Below are 17132 nucleotides of genomic sequence, written 5' to 3' on the forward strand. Positions count from 1 at the left end.
TTCATATAACTTTGAGTTTATGCTTGTATTCCTTTCTCCTTTATGTGCTTATCTAGCTTCACCTCAAATACATTTCTTCTTCACCTCCTTATAGGCTTTTAACCCCATACCTGTTGAGGGTAGAGTGGGAACCCACACCAACATTCTCCAGATACGAGAATCACACTGAATGGTAATAATAATGGGTAGAATTGGAGTCGGAGCACCTGTCTCTACTCGCTGGGGTTGCTTAGAGTGGGGTTTGAATCCTTCAGAATTCCCGTTGGGAATGTTACCACAAGGCCAAGAGCTCGTGCACGATAATTGTGCCAATGATAAACCCAGACTGGCCTCTGAGTGACTGACAGATTGTCACAAGTTTAGGATAGACTGGCAGATGTGCTTCAGCCTTGTGCCCAGTTGAAATTGAGTTGTGATTTTTACAGATCTTGCCCATGGGCAGTGATAGCACGTCAACATTTATTTTATTGTTGCCCTTTTCTTGAACTGTTGCAGTCCTTGTAGTGAAGACGCTCCCATAATGTTAGGTTGGGAATCCAAAGGCGTTGAGATATCAAAATGAACAGTGGTATACGCTCACATCATATAATGTGTGATTGGGAGAAGAGGGACGTCAAAGTTAAGGTGTTCCCACAAGATTCACTCGAAAGCCAGCAAAGAGGAGACTTTTATCTGGGAGTGGCTTTCGTTGTTGCAAGTCCTAGGATTGAGTTTAATCTACTGCTATCTGTCTCCCAGCATGCGATTACTATCGTGCAGCATGTACATTTTACTTACCTGTTGTTGTGTATTTCAGGATCTGGAACATAAAACAAACCTGTGGCACAAACCAATCCAGGAACTGCAGAAGCAGATTTCACAGCTGACCGATGAAAACCAGCATCTTGTTAACCAGTTGGTTGAAATTCAGTCCCAGGAAGGTAAATCCAATTTCTGTTCACGTTACTTCCTTTATCTGTAGTTCACACTACCTCCAGCTGGTGTTGCTTTGTATCCTATTTATCAATAATAGACATGCATAGCACCCTGCATTTGTAAGGGATTTTCTAGAATATAAAAGCCTACGTTTAAGGCGATTAAAAGGCTATTCGATCATTTAAAGAACATTTTGAAAACTCCCAGGCTGTACGATCCGATTCCGTATGTTAAAGTGCTAGACCAGACTCTCAATTTATGTTGGGAAACTGGATGAAACTGACAAAAGGATACTTTGCTCCAGGAGTAAATCCACTGACCAGTAGAGATCTTTTACATTGGAACAAACTTTATTATTAACACAGGATTAACCACATTAACATCACAGAAAAATAGCTCTACAATTAAACGTTAAACAGTTCTTTAAAACAAAAAAGGGAAACACTTTAACCACAAACTTATGCCTTCTCTATTTCTAATCACAGAGGCACAGTGGTTAGCACTGCTGCCTCACAGCGCCAGGAACCCGGATTCAATTCAAGCCTTGGGTGACTGTGTGGAGTTTGTACGTTCTTCCCACGTCTGTGTGGATTTCCTCTGTGTGCTCCGGTTTCCTCCCACAGTCCAAAGATGTGCAGGTTAAGTGGATTGGCCATGCTACAATTGACGCTTAGTGTCCAAAAGTTAGGTAGGATTACAGAGATAGGGCGGGAGAGTGGGCGTGTGTAGGGTGCTGTTTCAGAGGGTTAGTGCAGACTCTATGGGCCAAATGACTGGTGATTTAACCGGAGGATCACCACACTTCCGGCAAAGGGCAAAATTGAGATGGCGGGATTTTATGAATAACCTCAGCCGGTACAGAAATTGAACCCGTGCTGTTGGCACTGTTGTGCATCAGGCACCAGCTGTCCAGCCAAAATGTATGGCCTCTTTGAAGCCTGTTGGCCAGAAATGTGCAAAGTGAGGCCTGAACAGCGCTTTACAAAGCCTCTAAATATGTGCCGCTGTCTTCTGGCTATGTAATGTATAATTTATTTGTGTTTTTAAAATTAGGTTCTCCACTTTTTTTCTTCTGATGTTGATTGTACGGTCAGGCGGGCAAGTTACTCCCAGACTCCTAACGGTGCAGCTTGAACCGAGAAAGAATGATTCAGGGTTGAGTTTTTAAAATTAGTTTCTTCACTTTATTTTTGGTGAATTGCTCTTCTTGAAGACTTGAGTTCAGAGACCCTGCATTTGGCAAATCTGAACACGTTTTTGAGCATCAGTGTGTTGTTGCACTGCCTGAGAATATGTGACCCATCATTATCGTTGGGAAAATTCATCCAATCGTAACACAATTTGGGCATGAAAATTCACAGCTTTATCCATCCCCGAGATAGAGTTTTCCCCCTATAAACCGACTAAAAGATAGTGCTTTCACTGATGGGCCAGTGCTGTGCCAGTACTGTTTCTCTTTTGCTTTGTGGGTCAGGAAGTGTCCTTGAGCAGTGAAGGAAGTCTTGCTGCCACCTCCCAATCCTCTTCTATTTACCGTGCCTCGATAATGCTGTCTGCCGATTGCCAGAAATTGGCCAGAAGAGTCCAATTGTGAATGCCGACGGAGGCTGGAATTCAAACTCTGATCTCCCAGCTTTAGAGTCGAAAGCCATAACATTGTGGCCACTGTGTCACTGATAACACATTTGTGGTGCAGTTTTACTGTGTCAAATGTTGTTACACAGTAGAGGGTCAGATAGGCACAGAGCAGGGCTGTTGAATTGGAGCTTGTAACTATGGCAGGATACTTCACTACGGTGTCACAATCTCCAGCTTAACAGCGCCTGAAGGAATACATGTGTTCGGACATGGCTTGCCTTCACACGGTGGGAGTCGAGGAGGCTAATTTAAATGTTGCAAATTGTGAGTAATATTGTTATTATCTCTGCCTCCTATCGTATCTGTAGGTATCCTGCCAGGGCTTGACTGGGATTAGATCTGACCTGTGCATTCTAGGATTTCAACCATAGTTTTACAGGACCTCATTTGGAGTAAATTCATCAGAACTTTGTACTGTTTTGATGAAAGGACAGATTTTGCTGACGGCCTTTCTTTTATCAGACAACTTATCCAAGAAAGAACGGGAAGTAATGCTAAAGCTGAAAGAGGTCGTTGACCAACAAAGAGATGAAATCCGAGCCAAAGGTCATGAGATCTATTGTAAGAACGAAGACGTTGATGCAGTAAGTGACCCATTGTCCTGTGTTGGGACTCATATTTTATTTTTGTTAGCTTCTGTTTCAGTTCACCCAGAGTGAGGAATTGGAAAGTAGAAGTTAAAACTGATCTGCTGATGAAGCACTTGAAAAAAAACCAATCCTGGTATAATTTAATAACCAGATTTTAATTTAGTTTCTGAATCATTTGTCACATTGCAAAAGCAATTGCAACAGCAACGGAACAACTTGCATTTCTATAGCGCACCTTAATGTAGAAAAAAAGACGTGAGGGAAAACTAGACCCTGAGCCCAATAAGTAAAGATTTGATCAGTTGTGTGTTGATCCTTTATTTCATCCTGCTGCACATTTCAGGTTTGCTTTTTCTTGGGCTGCATTATTTGCGCTATGACCCTGGAAGTTCCTGATTGTTTGTTTATTTTTTACGAGGAAGGCATCGTGGTTAGTACTGCTGCCTCAAAGCACCAGGGACCGGGTTCAATTCCGGCCTTGGGGGTAACTGTGGAGTTTGCACTTTCTCCCCGTGTCTGCGTAGGTTTCCTCTGTTTCCTCCTCCATTCCAAAGAAGTGTGGGTTAGGTGGATTGGCCATGATAAATTGATAAAGGTTATGTAGGTTAGGTTGGGTTGCAGGAGAATGGGCCGAGGTCGGATGCTCTTTCGGGGGTCAGTGTAGACTCGATGGGTCGAATGGCCTCCTTCTGCAGAGTAGGAATTCTAACTCAAAATAAAAGAGCTGAGATAAAATGTAAAATCCTCGTTTGTTTGTGCCGGTCGGAGTGAGGTGGGGCTCAGTTTGCAGTGGCAGAGTTCCTGCTGAGTGGGCACTCGCCTTGGCTGTGCTGTGTGCACCTGGATGATGGCTGCCATCGAAGATGTTCTCTTGGCTGAGGATCTCTGCTCTGCAAGTCGTTAAGAGCTCACTTTGAATTATCGCGGTGTACTTTGAGAAGAGCAGTGAAGGCGCATGAGAAGGGTCTTGAACTCCGAGTACTGCCCCTGGTTAGGGGCCACCTTTGTGTCATCGAAATCCTGCTGCATAATGCGCCCTCTATCCCGACTGGATCAGGAGATCAGGGGTCGTCCGGGTGGAGTGTGCCCCCGAGCCTAGTCCCTGGCGAGAGGTGGGAGACAAGTTCCCGATTGAGTTTGAAAATTAGCTGCCATTCTTTGACAATCTTGATTTTGAGGCTGGGTGTATCAGATTCAATGGAGCACAACGTATCCTGTTGAGGCCAGGAGTTGATAGGGCCCACCGATCACTGTTCCTACATCGTCCTATTCTCGATGCTTGTCATGAGGGGTTGGAAATGGCTGATTGGGTACAGTCATGTCCCATAGACAGGGCCAAGGCTGTGGAATGCCTTGGCATTGGAGCGATGGCATGGTGGAAGTGATGATGTCTTGTGCTTTGATCATTGGAATCCTTGAGAGATCCTGAAGAGTGCTTGTTGATCCTTTTTATCCTTTGCATCCTCATGCAACATGGAAGATGTCTTTATCCTGCAATATACCCTGCAGTTCTTCTACATTCATGAACATAATCTCTGTTTATTGTGTAACATAGAACATAGAACAGTACAGCACAGAACAGGCCCTTCGGCCCTCAATGTTGTGCCGAGCCATGATCACCCTACTCAAACCCACGTATCCACCCTATACCCGTAACCCAACAACCCCCCCCCTTAACATTACTTTTATTAGCACACTACGGGCAATTTAGCATGGCCAATCCACCTAACCCGCACATCTTTGGACTGTGGGAGGAAACCGGAGCACCCGGAGGAAACCCACGCACACAGGGGGAGGACGTGCAGACTCCACACAGACAGTGACCCAGCCGGGAATCGAACCTGGGACCCTGGAGCTGTGAAGCATTTATGCTAACCACCATGCTACCCTGCTGCCCTGTTGTTGATTATTTGTTGCTGTCACTTTTTTCTGTGGGGAAGTACGAAATGTGGCCTGTGTAGTTGATTATCCTGTTCTAGCAAAATCATGTTGAGTCAATTATGGGGAATGTGATTTGTGCACAGTTCTACGCCTTCTAGTTATTATGTTTTATGGTGGGGGAGGAGTGTTTTTAAAAATCATCCCCTATCTTGTTTATGAATGGAGCCAGGATGGGTGGATAAACTTGGTAGTGTTAGTTCAGTCTTCACTGAGGATAAGACTCCCAGTTAGAGCTAACCTGTTTTGGGGTTTTCTTTTGGATTTGTTCAAATGTTCTTTGAATTTAAGAATCTGTGTCTTTACCTTCCATTGGCCTGGGCAGAGTTATATCCTGGGGAGGAATGCGTTCCATTGGCCTGGGCAGAGTTGTATCCTGGGGAGGAATGCGTTCCATTGGCCTGGGCAGAGTTGTATCCTGGGGAGGAATGCGTTCCATTGGCCTGGGCAGAGTTGTATCCTGGGGAGGAATGCGTTCCATTGGCCTGGGCAGAGTTGTATCCTGGGGAGGAATGCGTTCCATTGGCCTGGGCAGAGTTGTATCCTGGGGAGGAATGCGTTCCATTGGCCTGGGCAGAGTTGTATCCTGGGGAGGAATGCGTTCCATTGGCCTGGGCAGAGTTGTATCCTGGGGAGGAATGTGTTCCATTGGCCTGGGCAGAGTTGTATCCTGGGGAGGAATGCGTTCCATTGGCCTGGGCAGAGTTGTATCCTGGGGAGGAATGCGTTCCATTGGCCTGGGCAGAGTTGTATCCTGGGGAGGAATGTGTTCCATTGGCCTGGGCAGAGTTGTATCCTGGGGAGGAATGCGTTCCATTGGCCTGGGCAGAGTTGTATCCTGGGGAGGAATGTGTTCCATTGGCCTGGGCAGAGTTGTAACCTGGGGAGGAATGCGTTCCATTGGCCTGGGCAGAGTTGTATCCTGGGGAGGAATGCGTTCCATTGGCCTGGGCAGAGTTGTATCCTGGGGAGGAATGTGTTCCATTGGCCTGGGCAGAGTTGTATCCTGGGGAGGAATGCGTTCCATTGGCCTGGGCAGAGTTGTATCCTGGGGAGGAATGCGTTCCATTGGCCTGGGCAGAGTTGTATCCTGGGGAGGAATATGTTCCGTCTGATTCCTGCTGAGTTGAGGTTTTTCTTTTCCTTCGCTTCGGACTCTCTCTTTACTCCTCTCCTGAGCTCTTGGAACACAATGGTTAGTTTTGGGGCATGTTGTGGTGGGACTGATTATTGTTGTTGAGGAGGGAGAATTCCCTTGTGCCGGGGTGCCCAGTTGTTGGGTGCCTTGATGGTTCTTCTTCTTAGGCTAGCCCCCCCCCCCCCCCCCCCCCCCCCCATGACTGGAGCTGGAGTAATTACCCTCTTCCTATTAGTATACGTGCGGATGGTGCATTTCCCTGGAAGGGGTTGGAAAAGAACGGGCTCAGCAGGTGGTTTTTGGGGTGTGCTGGAGGTTCTGGGATTATTGTTTGTTGCATGTCGGTTGGTGCTGGGCTAGGCCAGGCCTGGTGCTGTGACTATTATGCTGTTGCCCCTAGGGTTTCTGGATGTCCCTCCTTTAGAGGGCGCTGTTTTTGCTTCTCTTGTACACTGGGGGGCCTGGGGATGGGCTGCATTCTGTGCCTTATTGGATATCTTGTTATCCTCACTGGACAGGTGTGACACCTTGTTTGAGTGATATGACAAATCCGTTCTTGGCCCTCAAATGGGTGCAGATGGGTCTGATATCCGGAAAGAGGAGGTGTGATGGGCCATTGGTACCATTGACGCTGCTGGAGTTGAGGGGCTGTACGTTAGTGTGTGCCCGATCATGGCATGGGAAGTTTATCCTGATTTACTCGTGATGACTGCGGGCTTGTTTGGTGTAGGGGGGTGGTGCACCATTTAGCCATGTTTTCACGATCATTTAGTTTTGTCTAATGATTGTATGATTGCAGTTCTCCTGTTCCAATCGGTATTTGTGTTTGTCGAGTTGTTTTTTCTTTTTCTCCTTGCTTGTGGCAATGTAATTTTTTTTCTCAATGCAACTAAATCTTAATAAATATAAGGAAAAGATTAGGAAGGGCAATGGAAAGCTCGTTTTGGAGGTGGACTTTTTTTAAAAATTGAGTTTTTTCCAATTAAGGGGCAGTATAGCATGTCCAATTCGCCTATCTTTGTGTTGTGGGAGCAACACAAGATTTTACACACAAACAGTGGGAGGATGTGCAAACTCCACACGGACAGTGACCCAGAGCCAGGGATCGAACCTGGGACCTCGGCGCCGTGAGAATGCAGTGCTAACCACTGTGCCACCGTGCTGCCCTTGGAGGTGGACTTGGGGAGAGTTTTTATGGGGGAAGAGAGAAGTGAAGAGTTCAGGAAGGCCATTCCAGAATGTGGAACCAAGGCAGCTGAAGGCATAACTGTGAATGGTTTATTGCTGCACGCTTAATGTATTTTTGCCACTGCTGTTTACATTCGTTTTTTCCCCCTCCCTATTCAATCTATGAAAGCTTTCCAAACTGAGGGTGAGATGATCTGGTTTGTCGATCCTTCTGCCTCCTTGAAGAAGCCTTCAGTGTCCTGGGATATGTTTGAACTATCCATTCCGGAGGAAACATTCTTGTCTTGGGTGTCACTTTGAGGGCACATACAGTGTAAAAATGATGAAATGTGGGATTATGTACTGCTCAGTGTTCATGTGCAACTAACCAGCCCGTTATTTTGTTTACTTTAAATGTGTAAGTCTGACGTCTAGAACGTTTTGCACCCAAGCTCCAATTGAAAAGAAGTCAACTTGCATTCCACAGAGAATTTAGCTTTAATTCTGAACCAGTTAGTTCAGTATACACCGCTGTCAATGGATGAGGGTCAAATGATCAATTTATGCTGCTTGGGCCTATGATCCCTTCTAGAGTAATTGGTTGCAACATGTCTAAGAATGTAACCGGAAATTATACAACTTGTATTTTGGGCAATTGAAAAAGCATCGGGGAGGGCCTGGGGTTTTAAAATGCTGTGTTCCTGATCAGCAAATGCTGGATGTTCCGTGCATAGCTAGTTAGTGCTTTCCTTCATCTGTTTATGAACATCTCCAAATCGCTGCTCCTGCGTTTCCCGACATTATAACGCACATTTTACTTTTCAATGGCAACTACAAACTCTTCTCACTGGACTTCAGCAGGCCCCCCACCCACCCCACAGTACTTGTGCTATAAAGGTTCAGTGACTCACACACACACTGAGATTTTGGGGACGCTGTGTCGCCAAGACATGAACACAGTATAATTTTGACCTACCATAAATAGTAAACCGACAGAAGATCGTGGCTATACTATACCTCTGGGAAGTATTAATAGACAGATACTTGGTTGTATGAGCTCATTGATAATCACATTAACAGTGCATGTCCCCATTATTATGGAACACTATTCAGACAACAGCATCATGCCAGACATTCTCTCATTATAGTGTACGACATGGCTTTGCTGCTCATAACCAGCCACCAAGGATTTTGGATATGACCGTTAGGATAGTGAGCAAGAGTGATTGAAAATGATCGCCAGTCCGACTGAAACCTTTTGCCGTTTTGTCCTTGGTGCAAAGTGCATTGTCTGTTCAGTTTTCTTTTGGAATGCAACCAACTGCTGAGTACTTCTGGGGGGAAGAAAATCATCCCTAAACGCAGGGCAGCACGGTGGCGCAGTGGTTAGCACTGCTGCCTCACGGCGCTGAGGACCCGGGTTCGATCCTGGGTCACTGTCCGTGTGGAGTTTGCACATAGAACAGTACAGCACAGAACAGGCCCTACGGCCCTCAATGTTGTGCCGAGCCATGATCACCCTACTCAAACCCACGTATCCACCCTATACCCGTAACCCAACAACCCCCCCCTTAACCTTACTTTTATTAGCACACTACGGGCAATTTAGCATGGCCAATCCACCTAACCCGCACATCTTTGGACTGTGGGAGGAAACCGGAGCACCCGGAGAAAACCCACGCACACACGGGGAGGACGTGCAGACTCCACACAGACAGTGACCCAGCCGGGAATCGAACCTGGGACCCTGGAGCTGTGAAGCATTTATGCTAACCACCATGCTACCCTGCTGCCCCAACACATCTCCCTGTGTCTACGCCGGTCTCGCCCCCACAACCCAAGGAGATGTGCAGGATAGGTGGATTGGCCACACTTAATTCAGGAAAAAAGAATTGGGTACTTTAAATTGATAATGAAAAAAAAATTCCGAAATGTACATTTAGGTGAAGGAGTGAAAGGGCGTGTAAAGGTCAAGCGGCTGGATTTTCCATTCCTGTGACTAAATGTTGATGCCGGGACAGGATTTGTGGACTTCCAGGATAGCAAAGCTGGCACGGCACCTGGACCGCGGTATTCAGCGACTGTCAAGGGGCTACCATTGGCGCCACGTGGAACACAATTGATTCCAATGAGAAATGATGCAGGATTTGCTGGCTTTGCGATTGAGACTCAAGAGGCTGACCAGCTGCAGCTGCATATACACCGCACACCCCACACACACCATCCAGAAAACTGGAGGGGGGACCACTGGACCTGCGGCCCCTCACCGTGGCTGAGCAGAGGGCCCTGGACATGGTTGGCAGCGCTGAGGAAAGGGAAGTCGGCGGGGTGGAGGTCGGCTGCAGGCGAGGAAGTGTGACCCCGCTGAGTTACAGTTCCCCATGCCATGTGTGTCAACCCCCCTCACAACACCCAACACCACCCGCCTAATCATGCATCTAGCTTTGTGTCTTGCAGGACCTGCTGGTGATGGGGCAGGTGTCCCCCACCCCCAGCCAGTGGCACAGCCTGAGCCCCCCCCCCCCCAAACCACCTATGTGCCGAGGACAACAGCACGTTGGGAGCCCTCAAGTCCGAGAATGATGCTGATTTTCCCATCACGGTTGTCTACAACGCCCTCAGCCGGGCGGAGAAGAATGGGCGGATGTGGGAGGGGGAGGGAATGGGCAGTTGTGGGTTGGCTGTGCTGCCAATCCTCTCCGCCACCCCATGGAATGGCTGGCTCGCATCCAGGGATCACCCACGTGGATGGTGGAAAGTATTACCGTGAGCAGGAGTCAGACATTGTCCAACAGTGTGGAGCACCGGAGCTCGTTGCAGAATGGGTGATCATCATCCTCCAGCCCATGGGCCAGACCCGCTGTTACTACCAACCCAGGGCCCACACCTCTGTAGAGCGGCAGGTATGTATCATGGAAGGGGGTTGCCTGAGGGGGACGGGGATGGCTGTGTGTGTGATGCTGTGGCTGGGTGGGGGAAGGGATCGTGGGGTGGGATGTATTGGCCGGAGGGGGTGTGGATGTGGTGTGACCCCCCCCCCCCCAAAAAGTTGGTGAACCTGGAGGCGATCAGAGCATCCCGTGCACATTGGCCCTGGCGCGCACGTAGTGCGGCCTCCTGTACCTGCCTGGGCCCCATGTTCTGCCCATCCTTGCCCTCCCCTGCATTCTTCTCAACGGACAAGGACAGGCGTTCATTTTTCTCAACACATTGCCCCTCTGCTGCACGATGTTGTGGAGGATGCAGCTGGCGGCCTCGATGCAATTACCTTCTCAGCATCATACTGGAGGGCCCCTCCAGAGCAGTCAGGCACCTGAACCACACCTTCAGGCATTTTTGTTGCAAGTCTCCACATCAGTCTGTAGACTCGCCATCCGGAATTCGACCCATTGGAGGTGGAAAATCGCGGAGGCCCCGGAGAATACCTGGTCAGGCCCACTATTGATATGCCAACAGTGTTTACTGTACATGCGTTCTGCAACACTTCGTGGCGAAGGAGAATAGCGATTTGATGAGAAATCGGCGCCTGCCGCAATTTCAGCATCAGAACCAATTCTCCGCCCAATCGCATTTCCCGATTCTGGCGTCAGCCAACGGAAAATCCTGCCCAAGGTGTCTTGGAAGTGAATGTGACATTATGACATTGTATGATTTTGGGACACTGCAATTACTTAGAATGAAGTAGACACCGCTTATTGTGTAGAAACCCTTAGAGAGACGGTGTTGCCTATTCTCTAACAAAACAAAGAAAGATTTGTATAGCGCCTTTTATGATGGCCGGACATCCCACAACACTTTTTACAGCCAGCGAAGTACTTTTTTGAAGTCTAATGGCTGATGAAAAGTGTTGACACTCAGCAGCCAATTTGCCCAGAGCAAGGTCCCACAAACAGCAATGCTATTACAGACGACCAGATAATCTGATTTTAGGGTTGTTGGTTGAGAGATGTCCAGGATTTGTGGGCAGCATGGTAGCATAGTGGTTAGCACAATTGCTTCACAGCCCCAGGGTCCAATGTTCAATTCCCAGCGTGGGTCACTGTCTGTTGGAGTCTGCATGTTCTCCCCGTGTCTGCGTGGGTTTCCTCCGGGTGCTCTGGTTTCCTCCCACAGTCCAAAGATGTGCAGGTTGGGTGGATTGGACATGTTAAATTGCTCTTTGTGTCCAAAATTGCCCTTAGTGTTGGGTGGGGTTACTGGGTTATGGGGATAGGGTGGAGGTGTGGGGTTGGATAGGATGCTCTTTCCAAGAGCCGGGGCAGACTAGATGGGCCGAATACCCTCCTTCTCAAATGTAAATTCTATGAAATTCTGGAGAGAGAACTTCCCTGCTCTTGAAAGTGGGCACCGTGGTTCTCAACCTAGGTGGGCAGATTCAGTTTAATGTGTTGTGTAGAAGAATGTAATTATGGATAGTACCAATGGATCAGCAAAGTGCAGGTTCAGAAAATAAATTGTTGTCTATGAACTCTAGGATCAGCCAGATAGACCAAAGTACTTTCTTGTATTTTGAGACTGGGCCTTTAATCCTGTTTCGACGTGTGATGCTCTGGTTTTTGGAATTTAATCTGATTTTTGGATTGGGACTAAAGATGTCTGGTTTTCAGCAGGAAGGGAGGAAGCGGGTGCATTCTTCTGGAACTGATTACATGATACCGTGGGCAGCACGGTAGCACAAGTGGATAGCGCTGTTGCTTCACAGCTCCAGGGTCCCAGGTCTCATCCCATGCTAGGTCAATGTCTGTGCAGTCTGCACATTCTCCCCGTGTCTGCGTGGGTTTCCTCCGGGTGCTCCGGTTTCCTCCCACAGTCCAAACACGTGCAGGTTAGGTGGATTGGCCATGATAAATTGCCCTTAGTGACCCAAAAAAAGTTTAGGAGGGGTTATTGGGTTACGGGGATAGGGTGGAAGTGAGGCCTTAAGTGGGGCGGTGCAGACTCGATGGGCCGAATGGCTTCCTTCTGCACTGTATGTTCTATAAAGGACAATCCAGAAGCTTGGTTATCGTGAACTCTTCAGGAATTAAAACATTATCTTCTCAACACTTCTGTGAATGACCCAGCATTATTTTTTTTTTCAAAATTGATCTTCCTTCACTTTCATTCAACCCTTCTTTGGTGTTTTTTTTGCAGTTTGGGAAGGAGTACTGTTTGACTGCGTGAGGCAGAATGTCACGTGTCCAGGAATACATTTCGAGTCTGCAGACCTAATTAACCTCTTTTTATTTTTTTTATTTTAGGAGAAGAGCAAAATAGGGGTGGGATAGAGAAAATTAATAAACACTGTGGTACGATGTAATCACTTTTGACGTTGCAAATATCTGCAAAACAAATGCATTAACTGAAACAATGGTGCAACCCATTGATCTGAATGTTACAGATTGTTTTATTCCAGCTCCAGCAGCAGTTGGATCGACTCCTTAAGGTTAACAATGATTTGCGGCATAAAATAAACGTGGTTCAAACTCAGCTGAGAAATGTGCTGGAGAAGAAGGCAGAACTGGAAGTCACGGTGCAGGAAAAGGACAAAGAAATAGACAGGCTGCAGTCCAACCTGGCTAATATCAAGGCAGAAAAAGGCACTGATGACGAGGTATTATAATCTCGGTGGGAGCACTTTTTTTGCCCATTATGTCAGAAGGTCTGGGTTCAAGTCCCTACTTCAAAGGTCCGTGTGGAATAATCCCCCAAATGTGTCGAGCAATTGTTGTGTTTCAATTTCTATACTAATTTTCTTCAGTAATATTCTACCTGGTCAAGGATAATTTACCTCCTCAAAAAGATCTACAGGAGCTACTTGGCCTAACCTGGTGTGTGTGTATCTATGAAGAAAGTGAAAGATAAGGGGTGGGATTCTCTGTCGGCCGACGCCAAAATCGGGAAACGCGATTGGGCGGAGAAGCGGTTCCGATGCCGAATCGCGGCGTGCGCCGGTTTCTCACCAATGTGACGCCAGTGGTGTACAGTAAACGCTGTTGGCATATCATTGGCGGGTCCGATCCGGGCCTCCGTGATTCTCCACCTATGGTGGCCTGAATTCCCGACGGCGCAGTTCACTTGTGCTTTCAAAAACTGTGAAAGCGGCGTTGCGACTCGTGAGGGAGAGAGAGAGGAGGTAAGTCACGGAGAGTCGCGACCGTGGGCTGTCGGGCTGGACACTTGGGGTGGTGACTGCCCATGGGACTGGGGCGGTGCCCGGGCTCGGACCACCATTACCGTGGCCTGCAAGGCAGCCATCTTGCTGCTCACCCCACTGACCACCCACCTTGGCCCCTGATTCTGCAGAGTGACACCGGCCATCTGGGTACCTCTGCCATACACCCCACCACCCAGCCGGCTGCCACCCGCCAGCGGGGCATCAGGCAGCCCACCCAGGGTAACACCCACAGTAGCCCCTACGGGGGCGCCAGACTGAGCTGTGGAGTGTACCCCTGCAAGGGCAGCGGCAGGCCCAGAGTCCCATGGTGCTGGGCATTGATTTATTTATTTATTTTTTTGTGGTGGGGTGGTTGGGGAGACTTGCAGGAGAACAGCCCGCAGTGTCAACCTTGGCCGTTGAACCTGGTTGGGCTCGGGGGTATACACCATGCTAACATATCTGCCTTGGCCGTTGAACCTGGTTGGGCTCGGGGGTATGCAACGTGCTAACATATCTGCCTTTCAGCCCCTGCAGACAATGGATATTGGAATTCAACCAGCAATGGTGGCCTTCCTGCTCGTTGCCACAGCCTGGGTGATGGAGCTGTACAAACTGGTGCTGCCCAAGGAGGAAGAAGCTGCAGCAGCAGAACAGGAGGCAGCCACTCAGGATGGAGAGCCGGCCGTGCAATAGGCTGAGGAAGAGGTGTAAAGGAGGCGCCGCGTGAGGCCTCGTGTGTACAGGCAGCGCCTGTCATATGAGGATCTGCCGGACTGGGCTTGTCATCGAAGACTCCGGCTGACCAGGGGGACAGTGTGACGTGTCTGCCAGATCATGGTACACCTGACACTGCGGGGAATGGGGAAGGTCACCTCCTCCCAGTGGCTGTCACTGTCACCCTGAACATCTACACCATGGGCTCCTTCCAGGCCCTGTGTGGGGACCTGTCCCAGATCTCTCCGAGCTTGCTGCGCAATACATCCACTTCAGTGGACCAAATCCATCAGGATGCCCGGGCAGCAGGGTCCGCCGCCATCTCTGGGATGCCCAGGACCAGGGGGTGATCAATGGGATGCATGTCGCCCTATGAACATTTGCAGATGACAGGCCGCTTGATGAACCTGCAGCTGATATGTGCCCATCAGCTGCACATCATTCATGTCTGGCCCCAAACCCCCTCCGTGAAACATACCTGCCACATCACCGGCTGCGGGCCCAGTGTTGGCAGTAACACTGGGTCCAGTCCATGGGATAGACGATGATGAAAACCCGTGCTGGTGCTCCGAATTGCATGACAATGTCTGACTCTGGCAACACTAATGGTAACACTTTCCACTGTCCACCTGGGTGAACCCTGCATGCGAGCTGGTCATTCCATCACACAATCCCATCGGATCGCTGGAGTGATCTGGGGATGGTGAGCCCCGCACTCCCTCTGTGACCAGCCGACCCATCTGACAGAGTACTGATGCAGGTTGTAACAGTGTTAAAGGTGTTTAATGTGCACAAATACTTAGAGATACGTGCCTTAGCCCCTATAACTAAACTGTGCCCCGCATCTGTGCCGACTTAATTGGTGTCTAACCTTCTGACCTTACAGGCCCTAACGCTATGTCCAGGTGGATTCCCAGATGGTCCATCAGGAGTGGAGGCTACCTGCTGCGATTCCCGAACTGGGTCCCGGTTGGTAGCCATGCTCTGGGGCTACAGGGCCTGGATGGGCCCAGCTGCTGCTCGGGTGACCCTGATGCCATGGTGCTGCCCTGTTGTGCCTGCTGCCCCCCAGATGCACCAGGGATAGGAGGAAGGATCCGAGATGCTGCAGTGTTCCGGCAACTCCCCTGCGAGAGTCACCAGCATGGGCACCATCACCTCCTCCCTCGGTGTGCTGATGGCCGCTAGGCTACTCTATGGGATAGGGGTACGAGTGGAGCTAATCTCTGAGGCTCTCTCGCCACCTGGCACTGCCGCTCTGGTCTCGGCCAGAGTCTGCATGCTCGTGGTCACGGAGTACAGCGAGTGGATCATCACCACCTGGGACTGTGCCACCATCTTCTGGGCCTGTGTCACATCAGCCAGTGAATACACCATCTCTGTCTGGGACTGGGCCACCTCTATCTGCGCCATGTCGGCCAGCGCCTGGGCAATGCCGCCACAATGCTCTCAGCCGTAGCCCGCTGTGACTGGGCCATGCTCAGGAGCGCCGCTGCAATTTCCAGGGGCTCTGGCACATGGCTGCCTGTGAGTCGGCAACCCTGTCCTGGGCCTCTGCCAGCACCTGCACCGAATGCCCCAGGTCTTGGACATGCTGATCCACAGCAAAAAACCTTGCCTCCACCGTGACGTTGGCCTGGGTGGCACGCATGGTTGGAACAACATCTTGCTCCTGCACGCGGTTGGACACCTCCACTTGCGCCTGCAGGTGCTGAATGCTCGGTGAGAACCCCTCATGCAGTCTGCAGAGCGAGGGACTACGTCTCCACAATCGATGAGACTGTCCGTTCCAGAAGCCCAAAACCTGTCTGGACGGCAACTAGTTCCTGGGTTGGCCTGCTCTCTGACCGTCTACCCCCTCAGGTGGCTACCTCCACCTGATGTACCTGATCAGCTGTGTGGTGCACACCAGAGAGTGTCCCAGGAGCCTCTTTACTAAAGTGTCCGATGGAGGTGAGTGTCTCTGGGATGTCGGAGGGTATTGGAGACAGCTGTGACGGGAAGTCAGTGTCATCCTCGGATTCGAGTTCCAGGGTGCATTGGGTCTCTTGTCGAGGGCTGCCATCCGTGCTGCCCTCCTCCTCACTGGTCGGCATACCGACCTTGGGGGGGGGGGGGGGAGAGGAGGAAAGAAGAGGGGTGAATTGTATATGTACAGCTGCAGCTTTCGGCCTCCTGAGTGTCAATCGCAAATTGGCACCGTTTTAGTGTCACAAGTAGGCTTACATTAACACTGTCATGAAGTTACTGAGCAAAACCCCAGTCACCACGTTCTGGTGCCTGTTCGGGTACACCGAGGGAGAATTCAGAATATCCAATTCACCTAACAAGCACGTCTTTTGGGACTTCTGGGAGGAAACCGGAGCAGCCGGGGGAAACCCACACAGACATGGGGAGAATGTGCAGGCTCCATACAGACAGTGACATAAACGGGGAATCGAACCCGGGTCCCTGGAGCTGTGGAGTAATAGTGCTAACCACTGTGCCACCTTACTGCCCGTATCACCCATTGGTGTGTTTCGAAGGGTTTGCAGGTTGACATACTCAACAAATTTGACCACATTATGAACTCGCTTTCCTTGGCCATCGAGTCTTGGGGTGGGACTCGATCCTGGAGCTTCTGACTCCGAGGCCAGGGATGTTATCCGCTGCCCCACAAGAAGTCCTGGAACAAAATAGTACAGGGATTAATACTTAGACAATTGGAAAATGTAGTATTTGACAGCCCCAGATTAGATTGGTACCAAAGCATTCTAAAAGAAACTGGAACATCTTGTTAATTACAGCCGGGAAAGATGAAAGTTGTCAATCCAGATCCTAACCAGTGAAGGATCTGCATTGACCAAATGTCTTTTAACTGATTCCTATCATGTGAGGAGTGGTCAAATGTCAC

The 17132-nt window shown here is 49.5% G+C and overlaps 1 protein-coding gene across 5 annotated transcripts in view; it reads left to right on the top strand.

Annotated features, from left to right (window-relative positions):
* LOC119974880 (Rab interacting lysosomal protein) overlaps positions 1–17132 on the top strand; it is a 62866-nt gene that overhangs the window by 16991 nt on the left and 28743 nt on the right. For 3 of the 5 annotated variants that reach the window (XM_038814203.1, XM_038814206.1, XM_038814207.1), the window contains exons 2-4: positions 797–920; positions 3016–3137; positions 12767–12979. In XM_038814203.1, coding sequence (XP_038670131.1) covers positions 797–920; positions 3016–3137; positions 12767–12979 — 459 coding nt within the window. The remainder of the gene's footprint in view (positions 1–796; positions 921–3015; positions 3138–12766; positions 12980–17132) is intronic. The other 2 variants (XM_038814204.1, XM_038814208.1) reach the window with 2 other exon arrangements.

The sequence above is a fragment of the Scyliorhinus canicula genome, chromosome 12, assembly GCF_902713615.1.
Source record: "Scyliorhinus canicula chromosome 12, sScyCan1.1, whole genome shotgun sequence".
NCBI lineage: Eukaryota > Metazoa > Chordata > Chondrichthyes > Carcharhiniformes > Scyliorhinidae > Scyliorhinus > Scyliorhinus canicula.